Source organism: Lactuca serriola, chromosome 3 (assembly GCF_051521515.1).
Source record: "Lactuca serriola cultivar US96UC23 chromosome 3, Lser_US96UC23_V15, whole genome shotgun sequence".
Classification (NCBI taxonomy): Eukaryota; Viridiplantae; Streptophyta; class Magnoliopsida; order Asterales; family Asteraceae; genus Lactuca; species Lactuca serriola.
Genome location: NC_136410.1, coordinates 233,315,225 through 233,337,864, shown reverse-complemented (window position 1 = coordinate 233,337,864; position 22,640 = coordinate 233,315,225). Strand labels below are relative to the sequence as shown.

General features: G+C 40.7%; 1 protein-coding gene across 1 annotated transcript; it reads right to left on the bottom strand.

Moving 5' to 3' along the window:
• Positions 1-6,126: 6,126 nt before the first annotated feature.
• LOC145094829 (uncharacterized) lies at positions 6,127-22,640 on the bottom strand. Its single transcript, XM_079032849.1, has 4 exons — positions 22,556-22,640; positions 22,336-22,401; positions 6,407-7,301; positions 6,127-6,314 (listed from the first exon to the last, which is right to left on the bottom strand). The coding sequence occupies exons 3-4, from the start codon at positions 7,299-7,301 to the stop codon at positions 6,298-6,300; spliced, it is 912 nt and encodes a 303-aa protein (XP_078888975.1). The 5' UTR covers positions 22,336-22,401; positions 22,556-22,640; the 3' UTR covers positions 6,127-6,297.

The following is a 22,640-nucleotide window of genomic DNA, read 5'->3' as shown; positions in this document are numbered from 1 at the left end:
CTGAAACGATCAGAGATTTCAAGCAGAACACTCTACTCAACAATTCAGTTGCATAATCGAATCACAACTGTAGATCAAGAACATTTTTCAAAACAAAAGGCGCGTAAAATTTTGAATCCAAAATTGATTCAAAAACCTTTTGATTTAGAATGAAAATCATATTGCAGAGATATGATTCTTGCTCTGATACCAATTTATGAAGTGTTGAATCTAGAAATGAAAACAAAATCAGAGTAACGAGAATTAAGAACACAAGAAGTAAATAAGATCTTGTTTTAGCTCATATTATGCTTCATAGTTACAGAGAAAAATAGACAAAATAGACTCCAAGTTCTTATCTATCTCTAAGTAACAACTCCTATTTATAGGAGAAAAGTAAAGCATACAAAAAATACTAAGGACTAAGCATCTAGACTTCGAAACATAAAATGCCTTAGTAAATAGATAAAATACTATACGAAACTGCTAAGACATACTTCGATACATTACAACAAATTTGACACCAACAGAGGTTTCGAGGTCTCCAACTGAGATTCAGAGTTTTCTTGGTCTAGCGGGTTACTACCTGAGATTCATCTAGGATTTCTCTAACATCGTTTTTCCCTTGACCCGACTGACCAAGAAGTCGGTGACATTCCGCTGGGGGCCTGAGTAGCAGGTAGCCTTCAAGACTCTCAGACAGTGGTTATGCGAGGCACCGATTCTAACTTTGCTAGAGGGAGTTGACGACTTTGTAGTTTACTATGACGCTTCAATCACGGGCATGGGTGTGGTATTGATGCAACGAGGTCACGTGATAGCTTACATATCGAGGAAATTGAAGCCTCACGAGGCGAACTATCCAACACATGATTTGGAGTTAGGGGCTGTGATTTTTGCCCTCAAGATTTGGCCGCATTACCTTTATGAGTCCATTGTACCATTTACATGGACCACAAGAGCTTGAGGTACCTCATGGATCAGCCGAATTTGATCATGACGCAACGTCGGTGGTTAGATGTGGTAAGAATTACGATTGTGAGATCCTTTACTACCTGGGAAAGGCCAATGTGGTGGCCAATGCCCAAAGCCTTAAGGCAGTATCGGCCCCGATTCGATACATATGTCTGAGGATGACAGTGATTACCCCATTGCTAGAGAAGATCCGAGAGGCACAAGTCGACGGATTGAAGAAGGAGCGCTGAAAGTGCGAGCGGATCATAGGCCAAGTGGCCTCATTTGATCATGATAGCCATGGGTCGTTGACCCTACATGGGAGGGTCTGGGTTTCGTATTGGGGCTTACTACAGTAGGTTATAATGGATGAGGCCTATAAGTCGAGGTTCTCTATCCATCCCAGGGTGATGAAGATGTATCGGGATCTTTTCCCTGATTACTGGTGGCCTTGCATGAAGTGGGACATAGCATGGTATTAGGAGAGGTGCTTGACCTACAGGAAGGTCAAGGCATAGAACCAGCGTCCTAACGGCAAGATGCATCCATTAGATATTCCTGTGTGGAAATGGGAGGATATCACCATGGATTTCATCACCAAACTTCCTAGGACCGCACGTGGAGTAGATTCGATATGGATCATTGTGGATCGGTTGACCAAGAGTGCTCATTTTATACCAATCCAGGAGAGTAAATCAGCTGAGAAGCTAGCCGAGATCTGATGGGTTTTAGCCATATGAACATTCCTATGTGTACATACAAACCCTAATGCTTGGATCTAGGTTTCTCTAATTGAACATGCATTGAATCCAAGACTTCTAATGACAATTCTAGTATAATAACATAAGAAATCAGATTTGGAAGATTACCTTGAATCACTTGCTTGAATCTTCTTGTCCTTGGAGCTTTAGAGTCACAATTGTCACTCCTCTAATGGCTTACAAACACCAACTAGCAAGAGGATGATTAGAGAGAGAGAGGGGAGAGAGCTAGAAATCGGCCAGGGTTCTTCCAAAGGCAAGAGTGCCGATTTCCTTGACCCCTTGGGTCTATTTATACTTGTAAGGCTCCTAGGGTTTCACCCTTAAAACCCTAATTGGATAACTTAGGCCCTAAGCAATCCAATACCCTAATGATAAGCCTTGGACAATTTCAAGGTCTATCCAAAGCCCCAAAACCGTCCCCCTTTATCCATAAGGGATTATAGCCCAAAGTACAACTATCATACAATTGACAGTTTATGCCCTTCTATTTAATTAATCTCCTTAAGTCACCAAATTAATTCCTAATTAATTTATGACTTATATTAATCAAATAATAATATTATTATTCCTTATATTATTCTCATAATATATTAATAATATTTCCTCTCTCATTATAAATCATCCTGTCAAGTTGTTATGGTGAAGGCAACCCAAAAGGACCATGCACAACTGGGTCAAATAATTGCCTAATATAGTTGCAGCCTTAGACACCATTCCAACAGTCTCCCACTTGGATAAGTCTAGTAACTATATATTCAAGTATAATCCGATTAGCAATCGTAGCTCTCAAAGACACTGGCAAACTCTGATCTTATCAATCTTGTCCTTCAGAAAAGCGATCGTATAGTCCTCTGTTTAGATATCATGCAGACATTTACATGGAACCAATTGTCTAGCATTTGGTTTCTCGATCTCAGATTTATTTGACATAGAACTTAATCGAACACATTAATTCAGTTCTGGCCGGGCCCGGCACATAAGTCAAATCAAATCATCGAGCAGCCGAGATATCGCTTTTACCCTCTCAGGATAAAAGTAACAGATAAACTTCGACTTATATGCATTTACTTATTCATTAATCAACTATACACAACAATGCGTTTTATAACATCAAGTTACTGATGCGGTTTCGCATTATCAATGAACAACCAATTAACAAATAACAAATCATATATCTAGGTTTTAAGACCATATGATATTATCGTCTTGCGATCACCCTTTTTATCACATTCCATAAGGTGATTCCAGCAAGCGCAGGTTTGTTCCAATGCTCAAAACTAGTTCATAAGCACTCATGAACGTTGCAGCAAACTTTTGCTATGTCTAATACCATTTAGACAATCTACATACCAATTCATGACAATCTTCATTCATACCTACTTCTAACATATGAACGATTGTGGATAATTTGAATAATTCGATTATTCTTAATAAACTCAATTATTCTGGAAGTCAAAACATGCAAAGTGAAACAATAGTTAAACAATTAACATAAGATAGTAACATTACTCATAAATAATACTCTTTTATTTAATCATCAAATGTTAATTACATTTATCTATTACACGTTTCCAATACTATCTAATATATACTAATATCATCCTTCAGCCCAATACTCCTAGCATGTTGCAAGTGCTTAACCCTGCTCAGTCCCTTCGTAAGCGGATCTGCTGGGTTATCTTCTGATGATATCCTCTTCACTATGAGTTGTCCTTCTTCTACTCGATGTCTAATAAAGTGATATTTTCTGTCGATATGTCTAGATCTACCATGATCCCTCGGTTCCTTGGTCAAGGCAACCGCTCCTTCATTATCACAGAAAATCTTCATGGGCTCCTTTATGGCAGGTATAACTCCATGATCACCGATGAAGTTCTTCAACCATATTGCCTCTTTCGATGCTTCGCTCACTGCAATGTACTCTAATTCGCACGTTGAATCAGCTACGGTTTCCTGCTTGGAACTTTTCCAAGTTACTGCTCCTCCATTCAGGGTAAAGACCCAGCCCGACTGCGAACGGTAGTTTTCCCTATCGGTCTGAAAGTTGGCGTCACTATACCCTCGCACCTTCAAGTCATCACTCCCACCGAGGACTAAAAACCATTCCTTCGTCCTCCGAAGGTACTTAAGGATATTCTTGACCGCAATCCAATGGGCTCTGCCAGGGTTCCCTTGATATCTGCTAACCATGCTCAAAGCAAAGGCTACATCAGGGCGAGTACAAGTCATAGCGTACATGATTGAGCCAACTGCGGAAGCGTATGGTACTCGGCTCATTTCTGCTATTTCAGCTTTGGTACTCGGACTTTGAGTCTTACTCAACTTGGCATTAATTTGTATCGGTAATTCTCCTTTCTTCGAGTTTTCCATACTAAAGCGTTTTAGTACTTTATCTAAGTAAGTGTTCTGACTAAGTCCTATTAGTCTTTTACTTCGTTCTCTCACTATCCTTATTCCCAAAATATAGGAAGCCTCTCCAAGGTCCTTCATAGCGAAGCACTTCCCGAGCCCGGACTTAACCTCCTGCAGTGTCGGGACGTCGTTTCCTATGAGTAGTATGTCTTCAACATACAAAACGAGGAAGCTTACTATACTCCCACTGGCTTTGACATATACACATGATTCATCTTCGCTTCGTACAAATCCAAACTCTTTGACTTTCTCATCGAAGCAAAGATTCCATCTGCGAGATGCTTGCTTAAGTCCATAAATGGACTTCTCAAGCTTACACACTCTATTCGGATGCTTCGGATCAACAAAACCCTCTGGCTGAGCCATGTAAACATCCTCAGCCAACTTCCCATTAAGGAAAGCGGTCTTGACATCCATTTACCAAATGTCATAATCATGAAATGCGGCAATTGCTAGAATCACTCTAATAGATTTTATCTTCGCAACTGGTGAGAAGGTCTCATCATAGTCAACTCCGGGAGTTTGAGTAAATCCATTCACAACCAATCGTGCTATATATGTGTGTACATTTCCATCCACGTCGGTCTTCTTCTTGAAGATCCACTTGCACCCAACGGTCTTACGTCCGGGCACATTATCAACCAAATTCCAAACTTGGTTGTCATACATGGATTGGATCTCGTTGTCCATTGCCTCTTTCCATTTTTCAGACTCCGGGCCTGCCATGGCTTCCTTATAGCTATTAGGTTCATCTAAATTTATTAGTGTACCATCACTAATATATGTATCCCCTTCGGTAGTAATATGAAAACCATAAAACTGGGGTTGAACTCTAACTCTTTCGGAACGTCTAAGAGGTAATGACTCGTCAATCGGTTCAACCGGAGTTTCCTCCTCGGGTTGAGTGCCAGCGGTATAGGTTCCTTCATCTATCGACTCTTGAATCTCTTCAAGCTCGATTTGCCTCCCACTGTCTCCTTGGCTTATGAGTTCTTGCTCTCGGAAAACTCCTCTCCTCGCAACAAAGACAACATTGTCCTTCGGTCTATAGAAGAGATATCCAAAGGATTCCTGCGGGTAGCCGATGAAAATACATCGCTCACTACGAGGTTCGAGCTTTTCGTGAGTATCTCGTCTTACGAAAGCCTCACAACCCCAAACCTTGATATGTGCTAACGAGGGAGCTTTCCTTGTCCACATCTCGTGAGGTGTTTTGGCAACCTTCTTAGTAGGGACTCGGTTAAGGATATGGGCGGCAGTCTCTAAGGCATACCCCCAGAATGAGATAGGTAGTGAAGCACGACTCATCATAGAGCGAACCATGTCTAACAAGGTTCGATTACGCCTTTCTGCCACACCATTCAACTGCGGTGTCCTAGGTGGCGTCAATTGTGAAACTATTCCACACTTCTTGAGATAGTCGTGGAATTCAAGACTTAGGTACTCTCCTCCTCGATCGGATCGAAGCATCTTGATTTTCCTTCCCAATTGATTCTCCACTTCATTCTTGAACTCTTTGAACTTTTCAAACGTTTCTGACTTTTGCTTGATTAAGTAGATATACCCATATCTATTATAGTCATCGGTAAAGGTCACATAGAAGCGGTTCCCATCCTTTGTGGTTGATCTAAACGGTCCACATACATTGGTATGTATAAGGTCCAATAAACCCTCACCCCTTTCACATGTACTAATGAAGGGTGAATTGGTCATCTTTCCAAGTAAACAAGACTCGCATGTGTCATCTTCCCTAAGGTCGAATGACTCCAACACTCCATCCTTTTGGAGTTGGGCTATGCGCTTCTTGTTGACATGTCCAAGACGACAATGCCACAAGGATGCTTTATCCATACTATTGGAAGAATCCATGCATAAAACATCATTTCCTAGGTTATCTACAATCATAACAGTTTCATAAATTTCATTACATGGTATTGCTTCAAAATATAAGACACCATTTAGATAAGCACAAATAGAACCATTCTCATTATTAAAAGAAAATCTAAATCCTTGTCTAAACAAACCATGAAATGAAATGATGTTTCTTGCCATTTCTGGCGAATAGCAACAATTGTTCAAATCTAAACATAAACCATTCCTAAGCACTAAAGAATACACTCCAATCTTGGTCACAGGCGACGATCTTCTGTTCCCCATGATTAGATTTATTCTTCCATGCTCCACATCTCTATTTCTTCTTAGTCCCTGCAATTCAGAACAAATGTGGTAACCACACCCGATATCGAGGACCCAAGAAATAGCATGAGATGAATCATTAGATTTAATTGTATATATACCTGCGAAAGACGGCTTGATCTTTCCTTCCCTAATGGCTTGCAGGTAGTCTGGGCAGCTTCTCTTCCAATGCCCTATTTTATGGCAATGGTGGCACTCTGCCTCCTTTGGGTTAGGGTTAGGCTTAGCGGGATCAACTTTGGTCCCACTAGAAGAGGAACCATATCGGGACTTTCCCTTGCGGTGGCTCTTAGACGGAGCCTTCCTCTTCTTGCCTCTTCTTTTCCCAATGGCCAAAACAGGATCAGCGGGTAGATTGGGAGTGGGTGCAACAGACTTGTCCTTGAGGTTGCTCTCAGCAACCCTAAGGAGACCTTGGAGCTTACTTAGGGTGACCTCTTCCTTGTTCATGTGGTAGGTCATCCTAAATTGATTGTAACACGGAGGCAAGGAGTGAAGCATCATGTCAATTGCCAAGTCTTCCCCAAAGTCAACATTCAACTTGCAAAGACGATCGACATACCTTTGCATCTTTTGCAGGTGCACGGTTAGAGATTCTCCATGACCCATTTTAGCGGAGATCATGTTAGTGAAGATCTCGTAACGTTCTTGCCTCGCGTTTTGGTGGTATCTCTCCAACAAGTCTTGGTGCATTTCGTACAGATACATGTCCTCATAAGACTTTTGGAATTCGGCGTTCATTGTGGCTATCATGATGCAATGAACCTTCGTTGCATCATGTTCATGAGTCTCAAAAGCAGTCATTTCGGCCGGAGTAGCGATTTCTGGGTTGATCTTCTCGAGCTTCACATCAAGGACATACTCTTTGTCCTCGTAGCGAGAAATCGTGCGAATGTATCTTATCCATTCGCTAAAGTTCGTCCCATCGAAAGTCACCTTTTGGCAAAGGCTCATCAATGTGAACGAGCTAGCAGCAGCGTTGTTTGCGTTCGACATCTACAAATAGAAAGGACAAAGATAGATTAGAATTTGAATCCCTAATTATCACCCAATAAGAAAAATTAGGGCTAGGATCCAACAACAATATTTACATATTAGAAAAGGGATGTCGTAATCTAACATGCAAACAATTTGAAGGTAAATGAATGACGATTCACTAATTCTCCACCATGAAAACCTAACTTTAAGTTCTAAATGTATTGAGAATTCCTAGGTTTTGATGAGATTCATTGAAACCTTTCAATGGCATGTTTAAATCTCGATATGCCCCTCTCGTTTGTGACTGGGATACCGAGGATCACAAAGTGGGTGTGAATTACCATGCAAATTTACATGGTGCCTTCATTGTAACGCTCACCTATTCGATGTGCCGGTAAACCACACACGCTCCATCGAAATATGATAAACTATGAATCACCCTTTGCCACCTTTGTTTAGACCTAATTAGTGTGCCGGTAAACCACACACGCTCCACTAACTTCTTAGCAAGGGTGCAAAGTGTAATTTCATGGGAATGCATCAATTCACTTTTACTAAAGTAACTAAGATTGGGAAATTTTTGAAAAACATGTAGTTACTTTGTATTTTATATTATACTTTTAATGAAGAGATGAGGTTGCCCTATCCTACCCGTTCGGCTAACGACCCTCCACCGATCAAGCAAGCGGTGGGTGTGAGTGTACAACCATTAAGCGTCATTTTATAGGCAGCAACCTTATACCCACCTTATAGACCGGCTTCGTGAATGAGGCCTACTAACGGTAAGACTAGCATTTTTAATTATACATATATATATATATATATATATATATATATATATATATATATATATATTAATCTTGTAATATTATATTAGTATAGGGTTGAATTTTAAACTTGTAAAATTCTAGGGTTTGAAATTTAAATTGTCTAAATTAAACTTTTAATCACAAAACATAAATTTCAAAACTTGATGGCAAGTTTTAAATTTTTTAAAACATAGGGGATCAAATAACAAATAATCCAAATTAACATTTAATCACATAATTATCCATATTTGATTTATTCAATTATTTCTTGCAAAACAATTTACCAATTTAATTAAATAATTAATCAATTAATATATAAGGAAATTAATATTCAATTAATTGATAAATATCTTCAATTAGGTCAAGAATATACTCAAATATATCATAAAATCGGATTTATATTGACCTATTAAGATTATGGTAAGTATCCAAAAGATAAACAGCAAGAAATCCCGAAATTAGCTCTTTCTGACGCTCGAACTCGCCGAGTACCACAATGGACTCACCGAGTTGAGCCTACTCGCCGAGTCCACTATGGGACTCGCCGAGTTCATCAGGCAGAATCACAAAATTCGAATTTTGCAAGCAACCAATGCATCAATTCAATAGAAACCAATCTAGGCTCTGATACCACTGATGGGTTTTAGCCATATGAACATTCCTATGTGCACATACAAACCCTAATGCTTGGATCTAGGTTTCTCTAATTGAACATGCATTGAATCCAATACTTCTAATGACAATTCTAGTATAATAACATAAGAAATCAGATTTGGAAGATTACCTTGAATCACTTGCTTGAATCTTCTTGTCCTTGGAGCTTTAGAGTCACAATTGTCACTCCTCTAATGGCTTACAAACACCAACTAGCAAGAGGATGATTAGAAAGAGAGAGGGGAGAGAGCTAGAAATCGGCTAGGGTTCTTCCAAAGGCAAGAGTGCCGATTTCCTTGACCCCTTGGGTCTATTTATACTTGTAAGGCTCCTAGGGTTTCACCCTTAAAACCCTAATTGGATAACTTAGGCCCTAAGCAATCCAATACCCTAATGATAAGCCTTGGACGATTTCAAGGTCTATCCAAAGCCCCAAAACCGTCCCCCTTTATCCATAAGGGATTATAGCCCAAAGTACAACTATCATACAATTGACAGTTTATGCCTTTCTATTTAATTAATCTCCTTAAGTCACCAAATTAATTCCTAATTAATTTATGACTTATATTAATCAAATAATAATATTATTATTCCTTATATTATTCTCATAATATATTAATAATATTTCCTCTCTCATTATAAATCATCCTGTCAAGTTGCTATGGTGAAGGCAACCCAAAAGGACCATGCACAACCGGGTCAAATACTTGCCTAATATAGTTGCAGCGTTAGACACTATTCCAACAAGATCAACGTTCGAGAGGTGGTAGAACGTCATGGATTTCCCATTTCAGTAATGTCAGACTGAGACGTCTGTTTCATTTCCAGATTTTGGAAATGGTTCCACAACGAGATGGGTACTCATCTGCATTTTAGCATCGCTTTCCACCCTCAGATGGATGGACAGAGTGAAAGGATGATACGAACTCTCGGGGACATGCTACGCGCATGTGTCTTGGATTTCGATAGCAGTTGGGATACGTATCTTCTGTTAGCGAAATTTTCGTATAACAACAATTACCACGCCAGCATAGACCGACCTCCCTTCGAGATGCTCAATGGGATGAAATGTAGGACCCCAATCTGTTGGGGCGAGGTCGGTTAGAGAGTCATGGGGAGTACTGAGGTAGTATTCAAGACTACCGAGAGGATCCAGCAGGTCTGGAGCAGGCTCCAAACTGCTTAGAGTCGGCAGAAGAGTTACACCGACAAGCGGCGTTCAGACTTGGAGTTTCAGGTAGGCAACATGGTCCTCTTGAAGGTGTCACCTTGGAAAGGTGTCATCCGATTCAGGAAGTGGGGCAAGTTGGGCCCCAAATACATCGTTATGTTTAGGGTTTGGGCTTGGGTGGGCCGGGTTGCATACCGTTTGGATCTTCTAGTAGAGCTCAGCCAAATCCATAGTAATTTCCATGTTTCTTAGTTACAAAAGTGCTTGGTGGATGACTCGACAGTTGTACCTCTAGAAGATATTCAGGTTGATGACAGCCTTAATTACATCGAGATACCAGTAGCTATTATCGACAAGAAGACGAAGGAATTGAGGAACAAGAGGGTTGAGTTGGTGAAGGTGCAATGGCAGCACCGCAAGGGTTCAGAGTTGACTTTGGAGCCAGAGGATGAGATGAGGGAGCACTACCCGGAGTTGTTTCCCGATGCATCAGACTTCGAGGAAGAAGTCTAAGACAAGTAAGGGAGAATTGTAATGTCTGATTCTTAATACACATTTAATTTTAATTTATTCACTATTTTAGAGCTACTCGACGAGTTGGGAGCCCCAGACTCGTCAAGTAGAAACGAGATTGGACGCGGGATTTAAGTTACCTACTCAACGAGTTAAGAGCCTCGACACGACGAGTAGGGCTGGCAGGATGAAATCCTAATATCGGGGTTTTGCACCCTATTTAAGCATTTTAATCCCCACTTTATGACCTCATTTCCAGCCTCCAAGTCCCAAACCCTAATCCACGAAACTCTAGAGCCTTAGTGTGAGCATGTGAGCCATTTTTTAGTGAACTTTGTGTGATTTGAAGCTTGTAGAAGAAGAAGAAGAAGAAGAAGAAGAAGAAGAAGAAGAAGCTATAGGATTCCAGGAGAAGATTGTAGATCCAGAAGCAACATCTCATCCTCTTCATTTTCTGGTAAGCAAGCCTCAACCTTGCTTAGTAGCTTGTTAGATCTCCATCTTATCATTTCATGGAGTTTTTGGTCCAAGAAGCCTAGTCCTTGGGATATGGACGTCCCAAGTGATCTACCTTTCAGATCTGGGGTCTAGAAGGGGTTTCATGGCATAAAGGTGTAAACTTTATGACCATAGAAGCCCCATGCAGGCTTCAAGCTGTTATTATGGCCTTTTATACCCCAAAAGGCCATACATGGAAGGAAACTTAGGAGATTTATGTGTTCAAATAATGTCTAAGGCCTTGATCTATGTTAGTATGCTTTAGTTTGGAGTATTATGTCCTAGAGAACTAGGGTTTTAGCTAAACCCATTAAGAAGGACTATTAGCAGGTAAAGTTGGAAACTTTACCCTTAAAAAGGCATTTCCAGTACGTGGATGAAGTATGGAGCTTAGATTTGAAGAGTAGGGTCTTAATCCTTTGAGATGGCCCAAACGGACTGAGGAACTCGGCAAGTCTAGAGAGGGACTTGAAGAGTTAAGACGATTTGTCCCAATTTTGATTATGATAGAACTCGACGAGTTTGAGGATGACTCGACGAGTTGATTCTCTAAATCGCGACTATGAGTAGCCAAGGAGCTCGGCGAGTCAGGGGTGACTTGATGAGTTGGATTGCGATTTCAAGGTTCTAATTTATAGAACTCAGCGAGTTGATAGAGCAACTTGGCAAGTTGAGTCAACTAAGAACATTGACTTTGACCAGAATATAGACTTTGACCAGGGGTAAAATGGTCATTTTACCCTAAGAAATATTATCAGTTGTGACTAAGTATTATTGTGTTAATGATAGTCGGGGAGTCGTCAGAGCAGCAATCGGAGATTCCTCACACGAGATTTCACAGTTAGCATACGAGGTTAATTTCCCTTAGTAGTAATGGGCCGATGGCACCAATGCCGACCCATGTAGAGTAGCTAAGTGTGCGTTGGGCCCGTATCTTAGAACTATTTATGATAATTAGTTAAGTGTGGGTTGGGCCCGTATCTTTGACTCGCTTATGATTAGTAACTAAGTGTGGGCAGGGCACGTATCTTAGTATCATCTAAGTATGTTTATGAATTGGTATATTATGGTTATACTTGTTTTCAGTGTGATACTTGTATGTATGTTTAGTTAGCAAAATGTGGGTGGGGGCCCGTATCTCCCGGATAGCGGAGCGTGGGCGAGGCTCGTACCTCCTAGCCAGCTGAGTCTGGGCAAGGCCCGTATCTCCTAGTTAGAAGAGTGTGGGCGAGGCCCGTATCTCTGAGATAGCTATGTGTGGTGAGGCTCGTATCTCATAGTTAGTCGAGTGTGGGTGGGGGCCCATATCTCCTTGAGTGTGGGAGAGGCCTGTATCTCCTAGTTGCATCTTATATGTATGGTATATGGTAGTTTCGGGAGGCTCACTAAGCTTTATGCTTACAGTTCTCAGTTTTGGTTTCCGGTACTTCCAGTAGCAAAAGGAAGAGCTCGGGATGATTACAGTGCACACACCATTCATTGAGCTTGGGATATTTAGACTCTGATATTTTGACATGTGATTTTGATACAGTATTTTGTTATGATGACTTGAGATACATGACTTATGATCTTTATAATGTTTTTTGATTAATTATGGTTTTCTTAAATGGTTTTAAAACAAAAATTTTCGACCATATTTTTTGGGATGTTTCACATGTGTTAAGTAATTTATTGAGCTATTTTGAACTCTAGAGCCCCTATTAAGCCATGCATGCACGAAAATTTGGCAACTTTACGTGATCAACCACCTTAAGGAAGTTATCTGAGTTTGGGTTGATATCTTAATCGGTTAAGAGTTGAATATTGGAAATTGGCCAAGTTGGTGGAGTACACTGTGCGTACAAGCGGGTACGATACACGTACAAGCCCTAAAGCGAGTACGCTAAGCGTACGAGCTGAGTACGCCCTACGTACTTAGTAAATTAGGCTTCGGACTTTTGAGCTCTCAGTTTTGGGCCATGTTGGACTTTAGTTGTCTTGGTCCTTGTTGGGCCATCAGAACTCTATTGTTGGGTTGTTGATATTTTATTGGACTCTCTTAGTTGAAGGCCCATGAAAGGGATTGGGTCTAATTTGGAAAATTGGTCCGTATTTGGGCTTTGGGTGATTATTTTGGAATTTAGGCCCTTTAGACATTTGGATTGGGGCTTGGCCTTAGGCTAAGTTGGGTAAAGGGTAAAAAGGTCTTTTACCCTCGTTTGGACTCTTAGTATGATTCAGGATCCAATTATTAATTGGATGTTATTTTATGATAGATAGCATGGAGATTTTAGTGGGCCTACAGCCAGAGATTTATTTTTGGATTCAATAGTCTGAGGTGAGTTTCGTCCCAGTGTTTAGTGGGTCCAAGGCACAAATGTCGGCGCATGGTTTGATAATTTAGTATGCTAGTTGTCTACGTGACTCTTGCATGTGTTATGTGTATGTTTATCGGTTGGGGGCTCGATGTCGGGCGAGGCCCGATGACTGTACTATATGCTATTACCTTTGTGATTATCGTATGTGTTTGTATGTTTATATGTATATCGGGTGGGGCCCGATGCCAAGCGGGGTCTGATAACTGACATATATGTATACTGAGTGGGGCTCGATGTCGGGCGGGGCCCGATGACTGGCGAGGCCCATTATGTGTTTATTTATGTATGTATGGTATGTGGTATTTTGTGGAAATCACTAAGATTTGTGCTTACGATTTTCAGTTTATGTTTCAGGTACTTCTGGTTCCAAAGGGAAGAGCGCGGGATGATTGCAGGGCACACACCATTAAATTCTGCATTTTTGATTTACTCTGATAATGATGATGTATTGATAAAGTTTGAGTACCTTGGTTTTATGACAATGATATGGTTTAGTGTTTTATTAATTTAAAAATGAGAATTTTCGAGTCTTATTTTTTGGACGTTACAAGTTGGTATTAGAGCCTTGATTTGAGGGATTTAGACATACTCTGAGGTGTGTCTACACTCAAACTGAGTGTTTGGTAAAGTTTTTTCAAAAAGAGCTGTTTTTTAAAGAAAAGAGTTTTCTAATACAAGAAAAGGTGTGGTGTATGAAATCGTACGAGCTCAAGTAATTTTTTCCCCAAATACCCATACATGTTATCTGATATGATTTGCGTTACGAATATGTCAATCGCATGCTAGTTTGGGCTAAGAATATGCTCAATGCTTGCATGATATAATGCTAGGAGAGATGCCTTGTATGCCTAGTGTATGAGCTTGTCGACTTGCATGCTAGTTCTGATCAATCAGTGATAGATTGTCCTTATATGTGATGCCTTGTAGCCTCGGAAGCATGGGATGATAGATTAGGTATAACTTGTATGTGTAAGGCAATCGGTAGTGAGAGTGGAAGTTCCTAGCATGAATTGTAGTATATGGAATTGGGTGTTCTTGGTTATTCTATGGATTGGAATGTTATTGCACGAATTCTTCTTGCTTTGTGCTTTGTCGAACTCATAAGTGATGTGAGTTAGCTATTAAGTGAATATGTCAAGTCACATGTGACAAAGGTTGGATAATCTCAGAGTGAAGGATTTGACCCTATTGCACATCTCTCGTTTGAGTCTAAATGTTTTAGGGACGAATCTTTTACTCGAAGGATTATCTAAGCTTTGTTGCATGTGATTGTATTCATGTGGTGGGTAACTGACATTATGAGGAGTTCTTCAGTAGCTGATGGCAAGGTAAGGTCGGAAACCTAGGAAAACCTAGGAAGTGCTTCGATGGATTTAGTTGTGTTGTTTAGCGAGCATTGTAGTATCGGTTGAGTAGGTGACTTAGAGGATTCGGAATAATTCTCGAGGACAATATTGATATGTGTGGAAGGTAATATTGGGCCCGTACTACTGAAAGCACATGATCCATACTCAAATCGAGGAGAGACTTGGAGAATCTAGGAAGCCTGTGGGATGAGGATTCTTATATATGTTCTGATCATTTATATGGTTCTTCTGCAGAATAATGATGAGCACTCAGGAAGGAGGTTCGGGTTTAGATTCAGGCTCAGGTGCAGGTGTTGGGCCGATCGATGAGAGCATGCGGGGTTCATCTCATCGGAGATTACCCACGGTATTTTGGAATGGACTCCTATGATCTTTAGTTCGGTCAAGGAGGGGATTTTGGAACTCTTGTATGGTCTTCGTGGGCTTCTCAGACCGAGATTATAGCGGGGCAGTTGGGGGCTCATCTGGAGCCTAAAGCTGGTGCAACCCTAGGATCCTTCAAGAAAGAGGATCTTATTGTTAGTTCTTGTCATCTAATCGCATTTGGGTTATGCACCATGTTTCCATGGGGATAGATCCCATGATTGGATTTCCAAGCTTTATGCGAGGAGTTACCCGACATCATTGGGGGTATCACTGATAGATTGGTCGCTAGGTTTGAGGATCAAACCTTGGCAGCTCAGACGGTTGATGGGATGGTCTAGATAATCCAGGAGCATGAGATTGGTTCGGATAGGCAACTGGGAAAGAGGAAGCAAACTCATGATCTGACTCGATGATCTGAGCAGTTGGATGTCGCCATGGCTAGTGTTAGGGATCCGAGGGGTCGTGATGGTCACACGAAGGATAAAGGGAACATGAACATGTGTGCAGCAAGTCTAAGTGTGGCAGGTGTGGATAGAAGGGCCACCTCCATTAAGAATGCACCATGGAAGTAGAATTGTTTCATCGTTGTCATCAGCCTAATCATATCAGGGTGAATTGCTCACATTTAATGGTTGGGGTAGCTCAGGTTCCATCGCAGGCGCTCGGCAGGAAAAGGTGGTCAGGATTTCTTCTGATGCTATTATGGGTATATTATCTTTTGCTTTCCTCTTGATTATTACAAGTATTTATATTGCTTTGATATTTTGTTGGGTGTGGGTAAGTATTATCTCCGTGTTACTTTTATGTTTTTGCCTGGGTTATATCATCAAGAATTACTATATGCCATTTTGTATGCCAAAAGTCATTCGTGGGTCGTATCCTACTGAGCGGGATTCCGTTGTTTAAGTGATTGTTCCAGTTCTTTGTTGGGGTCAGTTCAGGGGTCTGGCTGAGAGATCTTTAGTCAAATTAGCAGGATTAGTTCTTCAGCAAAGTCGGAGTTCAGGTGCGATAGCATTGTTCGGGTGGGATTGGCAGTTGTCTACGGCAGGACCTATGGATCCAATCACTAACGCTGCTAGGGAAGGAACGGTAGCAAGAAGATGAATGTGGAAACCGTATGAGCTTGTTTGGTTATTGGAAGTGCCAGGGGAATTTATTATTGTAAGGGTTGGTGATGGTTAGAATCCAGAGGTTCTGTGGAGGATGAAGAGTTAGGGTGAAGATTCGATAGTTCATAGCAAGGGTTATGGTCTTTGTCACCATCATAAAGGATTTAAGGATTTGGTGTGGCATCATAGGAAGAGATTGGGGTTATCGGACTTGCTATGAGTTTGGGGAGTATTCATCTGGATTTCAAGAGTTGGGCAATCATCAAGATTGGATAGTAATGGAATGCTAGTATTGGTAAGTGCAGGTCATCATCAGTTCATGTTATATGAAGGTAAGATGGGTTGGGAATCCATCAAATTTTATAATATGGGAGAGCTTTGATGAATCCAAGTGGGTAAGAATCATTCCTGGAGTTGGATTAGGTGTAGAACTAGGGTAAGTTTCATATCCTAGTCATACATTGTGGGCTTAGAGATTGTGTGATTATATCTCTTGTAGGAGCGTTCGAAATGGTTGTCTTGTTGAGATTCGGGGGAGTTGCACTCGGTTGTGATGAATTAGAGGATGGTGGATGAGACGCAAGGATAGATCCTTGGATTTCAAGTTATGAGTAGACCTGAGTCAAGTTCATAGAGGTATTCCAATCTAGGGTATTCCATCCTGAGGATTGCAGGTTTAGACAGAGTAAGGTTGTGTGCCGCATGGATGTATGGATTCATCTTCTCTGGAATCGAAGAGATTTATATGGGGTTTGGTCTCTTTCGAAGGACGTCGGATGTCGTTCAGATCGATGAGCGCATGAATTATGTTGAGAGGCACATGGCCATTTTGGAGAGGAAGGTGAAGGTTTTGCAGAACAAATAGATACCTTTGGTAAAGGTACCGTGGGAGTCGGATGCGGAAATGCAGGAACCCTATCTAGGGTTGTTCACTGCAAAAGACTTTGAGGATGAAATCTAGTTCAAGTGGGGGAGAATTGTAACGCCCCGATTCTCGAGTATCAAATTATTGTTATAAGTTCTCATGATTTCAAGGTCTACTTGACGAGTTGGTTGCCTAACTCGCCAAGTAGCAGCGGGTTGCTCCACATGTTTAAGTGACCTACTCACCGAGTCCAAGAAGGGACTCGACGAGTAGGAGCTGGAGAAGGAAACCGAAATTCTAGAGTTTTGCATCCTATTTAAAGATCCTTAACTTTCCTCCTCAGCCTCCCTTGTCACCTTCACATCCAAAGAAACCCTAATATCTAGCTAGTCTTTATTCTTGAGTGTGTGAGACCAAAAGAGAGTGTAGTGGAGCATTTCTTGAGGAGTTAAGAGCTTGGAGCAAGGAAGAGCCTGTAGATCCAGCCTTTCCGGTGTTGTGGCATCAAGGTTGAGGTATAAAGCTTCCACCTTTACACTTCATTGTTTAGATATCCTCTTTGTGAAAGAAAATGGTCATTTCTAGGGCAAGATAGAGTCATTTTCGGGTTTGAGCTTGTCACAAGGGCAAAGTTTCAGATCTTGACTCCCCTAGGCTTTATAGACAGAAAGCCTCAAGCTTTATGAAGCTTTGGCCCTCCTTCATATCCAAAACCTTCTCTTAATGCTAGTTATGAGTGTTTTAGTTCCATAGAGCCTTGCATGCACGTAAAGTTAGCAACTTTACATGATAGCAACACACTAGGAGCCTAGATCTACAATTTGGATCCTTAGTGTGGCTTAAAAAGCCTCTGTATGGATGAAGGACTGAAGGGACTCGGCGAGTCGCATGGTCAACTCGGCGAGTCCAATGAAGATTGTCGTGGGCTCGGCGAGTCTAATGAGTGACTCGGCGAGTCGGCTAGGGTTTTCCCAACATTTGGACATGTATGAGCTAGGCGAGTTGCAAAGGAGGCTCGTCGAGTCGGACAAGGAGTTTACGACCCTAAACCTTAAGAACCCGACGAGTCACTCTAGTGACTCGGCGAGTTGGCGAGTTATGCAAGGAACTCGGAGAGTAGCCGAGGGTACTCGACGATTTGAGATCAACATGGACTGTTGACCTTGACCGTTAACTTTAACTTTGACCAAGTGTTGACCATTTTGACTTTTGAGGGTAGTTGGTAATCAGGTATTTATCAAAATAGATCGTTGATGGTTATAGGTGTTGGAGTTTGGGGCAGTGATTCGGGAGCGTGATTATGTGGTTCAGTTCGTCAGTTGCGAGGTGAGTTATCCTCACTATATCAACAGGGTCTAAGGCACCAAGGCCGGCCCTTTATCGGAGTTGTATCTGGGTATTTGCTTGATATGTTATTGATCTACTAGATCTGCATCCTGGTAGTTAGGATGGTACTATGTTAGTGACTTGGTTTAGGTCGGTATCTTGGTATATAGGATGATGCTATGTTAGTAACCAGTTAGGTCGGTATCCTGGATATAGGATGGTTGTTGTGTTAGCGATCTGTTAGATCGGTATGATTACCTGTTATATACATGCTAGCGTATGATATTTATGTGCACATGATTGTTTGATTGGTATGGGGTTGGGTTGAGGCGGGTCCTGCTTGTGCTGTAGGCCAACATACCGAGGGCGGACCGGATAGAATGCAGGCACAGAAGGGCACTTAGTCAGGCCGAAGGCCCAGCGAATGGTCCGGATAGGCTGAAGGCCCCGAGAGGGCGATCCATATGTGCCAAGGCTCGGAGAGTGGGCCAGAAAGACTGAAGGCCCGGTGCGGGCGATCCAGTCATACTGTAGACTCAGAGAGTGGACCAGGTGAACTGAAGGCCCAGTGTGGACGGACTAGTCACAATGTAGACTCGAGATGCAAGGCTATTATGTTGCTTATATGTTTATATGATTTGTTTATCTGTATGGCATTGGTATTTTAGGGGTATCCCACTAAGCTTTCGGACTTACAGTTTCAGTTTATTGTTTTTGGTTCAGCGGATGGCCGCGGGAAGGCGAAGGCGTAACCCTACACTTCCTCGATCGATGATTATGATTTATGGGGACTCTGATGTTTAAACTATTTTGAAAACAAATTGTAATAATTAAATGGTTTTAAATGATTTTAAAAGTTTTAAATTGGCTCGAATTTTATGGGTGTTACACCTTATGATCGTGTTTTGGAATGATTCTACCTGTGTATGGGTTGGGCAAGTTATGGGACTTCAAAATTATAGAAGCGTATCAATTCAGCAGATAAGGAAGCAGTGACTTATTCAGTACTAGAAGTCTTAACTCCTAAATTGTCTCTCGTTGTTCATTATATTCATGGAATCGTTAACATCAGGATGAGCCTTTCCTCGAAGTAATATCTAATCCCTTCCGTCAAGTGAAAAGTTTACGGCATCAACAATTGGTCTGTGATTCTACTTTCTAGTGGGAACCTCACGTAATTAGAAGTTGAGTAGTCAGTTTGGAAGAGAATTGGAATAGAATTAGTAATGGTTCAGTATTGGCGGTCTGTTGGAGAGTCAGACCAATTCAAGATTTCAGATTTAGGGTAGAGTAGAAGTAGTTATTATGTAGGGGATTAAGTTAGATTGAGATAGGATTTGTTCATCATCAGGTTTCGAGATCCCTGCTAAGGTTAGGTTCGATTGCCTTTAGGAAGGTTGTTGTATGCTCGGGATTGTGGTTGTCTTGCTCAGGCTGTCTGGTGTGCCTAGGATAGTGAGGAATGTTTTCGAGGACGAAATATAATTTAAGTGGGGAGAGTTGTAACACTTGATTCATTGTTGTTTTGAGTTTAGACCATTGCGGTGTAATGTTATGCAGAATTGGTCCCTAGAGGGCAGGATTTTCAACTTTAGGAAAGCTGGAGTACGTTGGGTGTACTCCTTGTACACTGAGCGTACTAGTGCATGTTGGTTGCGGAGCTCATCCACATACGTTGGGTGTACGTAAGCAATTTTGAAACCCTACTTTTAGGGCTTGTACCTTATATAAATAATAAGACAGTCCCTTTTGGCCTTGTTTAACCAGCCTCCATACGTTTGAAAACCCTAATTCGTCCTTTTGCCTTGTATGGTGCTCTTGAGCCTTAGTTTTGACCTTTAGTGGGTTTTGTGCATCTTGAAGTGGTAGAATAAGAAGTTTGAAGAGTTATTCCTTGGAGGAGAACATAGAGATCTAATGGTGACTTTTGAGGTATAAATTTTATACCTTGGCAAATCTTTGCATTTATCTACTCTTTAGCTTGTTCATGGTCATTTTGGTCCCTTTTGGTTAGTGATTTTGAGCTAAGGTTGTTTATGGAGCTTATCCTTGTAGACCGGGGCATATTAAAGGTTTCTTAAGCATAAAGGTGCAAACTTTATGGTAGTTTTGATCTCATGCATGTATTAAGTCATTTATTAAGCTCTTTGGAACTCTAGAGCCCCATTAAGCCATGTATGCATGTAAAGTTGGCAACTTTTCATGATAAACCACCTGAAGGAAGTTAGATATGAGTTTAGGTTGAAGTCTTAATCGATTAAGAGCTGAATATTGGAAATTGGCCAAGTTGGTGGAGTACATGATGTATACAAATAGGTACGATGCACGTAGAAGCCCTAGAGCGAGTACGCTAAGTGTACGAGCTAAGTACGCCCTGTATACTCAGCAAATTGGGCTTCAGAATTTTGGGTTCTCGGTTTTGGGCCATGTTGGGCCATCAAAATTCTATTGTTGGGATGTTAATATTTTATTGGACTCACTTGGTTGAAGGCCCATGAAAGGGATTGGGCCCAATTTGGAAAATTGGGCCATATTTAGGCTTCAGGTGATTATTTTGGAATTTGGGCCCTTTAGACATTTGGATTAGGCCTTGGCCTTGAGCTAAGTTAAGTAAAGGGTAAAAAGGTCTTTTACCCTAGTTTGGACTCTTAGTGTGAGTTAGGATCCAATTATTAATTGGATCTTATTTTGTGATTGATAGCGTAGGGATTTTAGCAGGCCTATAGCCAGAGATTTATTAGTGGGGTTCAGCTGTCTGAGGTGAGTTTCCTCACTGTGTTTAGCGGGTTGAAAGAACCAATGTCGGGCCATCAGCCCATGGTTTGATATTTTAGTATGCGAGTTGTTTGCGTGACTCTTGCATGTTTTATATGTATATGTTTACCGGGCGGGGTTCGATGTCGGGCAGAGCCCGATGACTATACTATATGCTATTGTCTTTGTGATTATCGCATGTGTTTGTATGTTTATATGATTATATGTTTATATGTATACCGGGCGGGGCCTGATGACTAACAGATCAGTATAGCGAGTGGGGCTCAATGTCGGGAGGGGCCCATTATGTGTTTTTTATGTATGTATAGGATGTGGTATTTTGGGAAACTCGCTAAGCTTTGTGCTTACAGTTTTCAGTTTATGTTTCAAGTACTTCTGGTTCCAAAGGGAATGGCCTGAGATGATTGTTGGGCACTGGTGGGCGTCGAGACCACCAAATAAAAAAAACCTCAATACGACAGCATACAAAAATGAATTGTAATAGCGGTAAAAGGGATCGAATCCACAGGGATTGGTTCGAATCAAATCTATGCATTCAGTTCTCCGAAATAAAAATATACAATGATATGGGGGTTTTCAAATGTTAAATGCGATAAAAAAACTATTTTATAAAAATAACAAAAATGGAAAAATACAAAATCTATAATATAAAACGTTCCAATATCGGGATAAATCACAAGTTCAATTAGTTGACTAATCATCATAATTTTGTGGTGCAATGAGTTTAATGGATACTAATTTGGCTATAGCAATCTAAGAAGCTTGAGATCATCTAGACTTTTCTTAGTTAATACAATGGTTAGAGAAGCTTATAACACATTTTCTTAGTTAAAGTCATAATTTCCATGAAGCATGTAATTAATGAAAATTAACTAGCATTAAGATTTAAAAGTCACCAAATCCAAGAGGAGTCAAAATGCTTTCACTACCATGTTGGAGAAAATATTTTCATGATTGTGTGAAAGAAAAACAATCACAAAAACCATTTGTTGCTTGTTAATTTGAAGATCTATTACGTAATCAAGAAATTAACCAACTAATTAAACATTCACATATCTAAACTCATGATTAATGATATATGAACATCAATAGATGTTTCACTAGAAAATATTTCATAGCATGCCATCAAAACCACATAAAACTATTCCTAATCAATTAATTGTTCCATAGATTCATCTAATATTGAAAATAAAAACTAACACATAATAATAATAACAATAAAAAGGATAGAAATTATACCAATACCGATTACGAAACGAAGATGACAAAGCTTCTTGAAATCGTCACTTCTTGTTGCTCCAAAAACTTCATCCATAATCCAAGTATTAATATAAAAATTAACCTAATCTAATTACAAAGATAAATGAATCACAAGACAATAAAATCAATGATAAAGATATCAATGATAATAGTGTTTAATTTCCAAAAATAAATAAAGAAGAATCCAAGGGAGAAAAACCCCAAGAAGAGGCGTCGCCCACTTCTTTTCTTCTGCCGGCGAAAAAAATGAAGATGCCCTACTGTTTGTGTGCCCTTGATTTGCT

Coding starts and splice junctions, on each gene's coding strand:
- LOC145094829 (XM_079032849.1), bottom strand. CDS start 7,301: ATGTCGAACGCAAACAACGCTGCTGCTAGCTCGTTCACATTGATGAGC.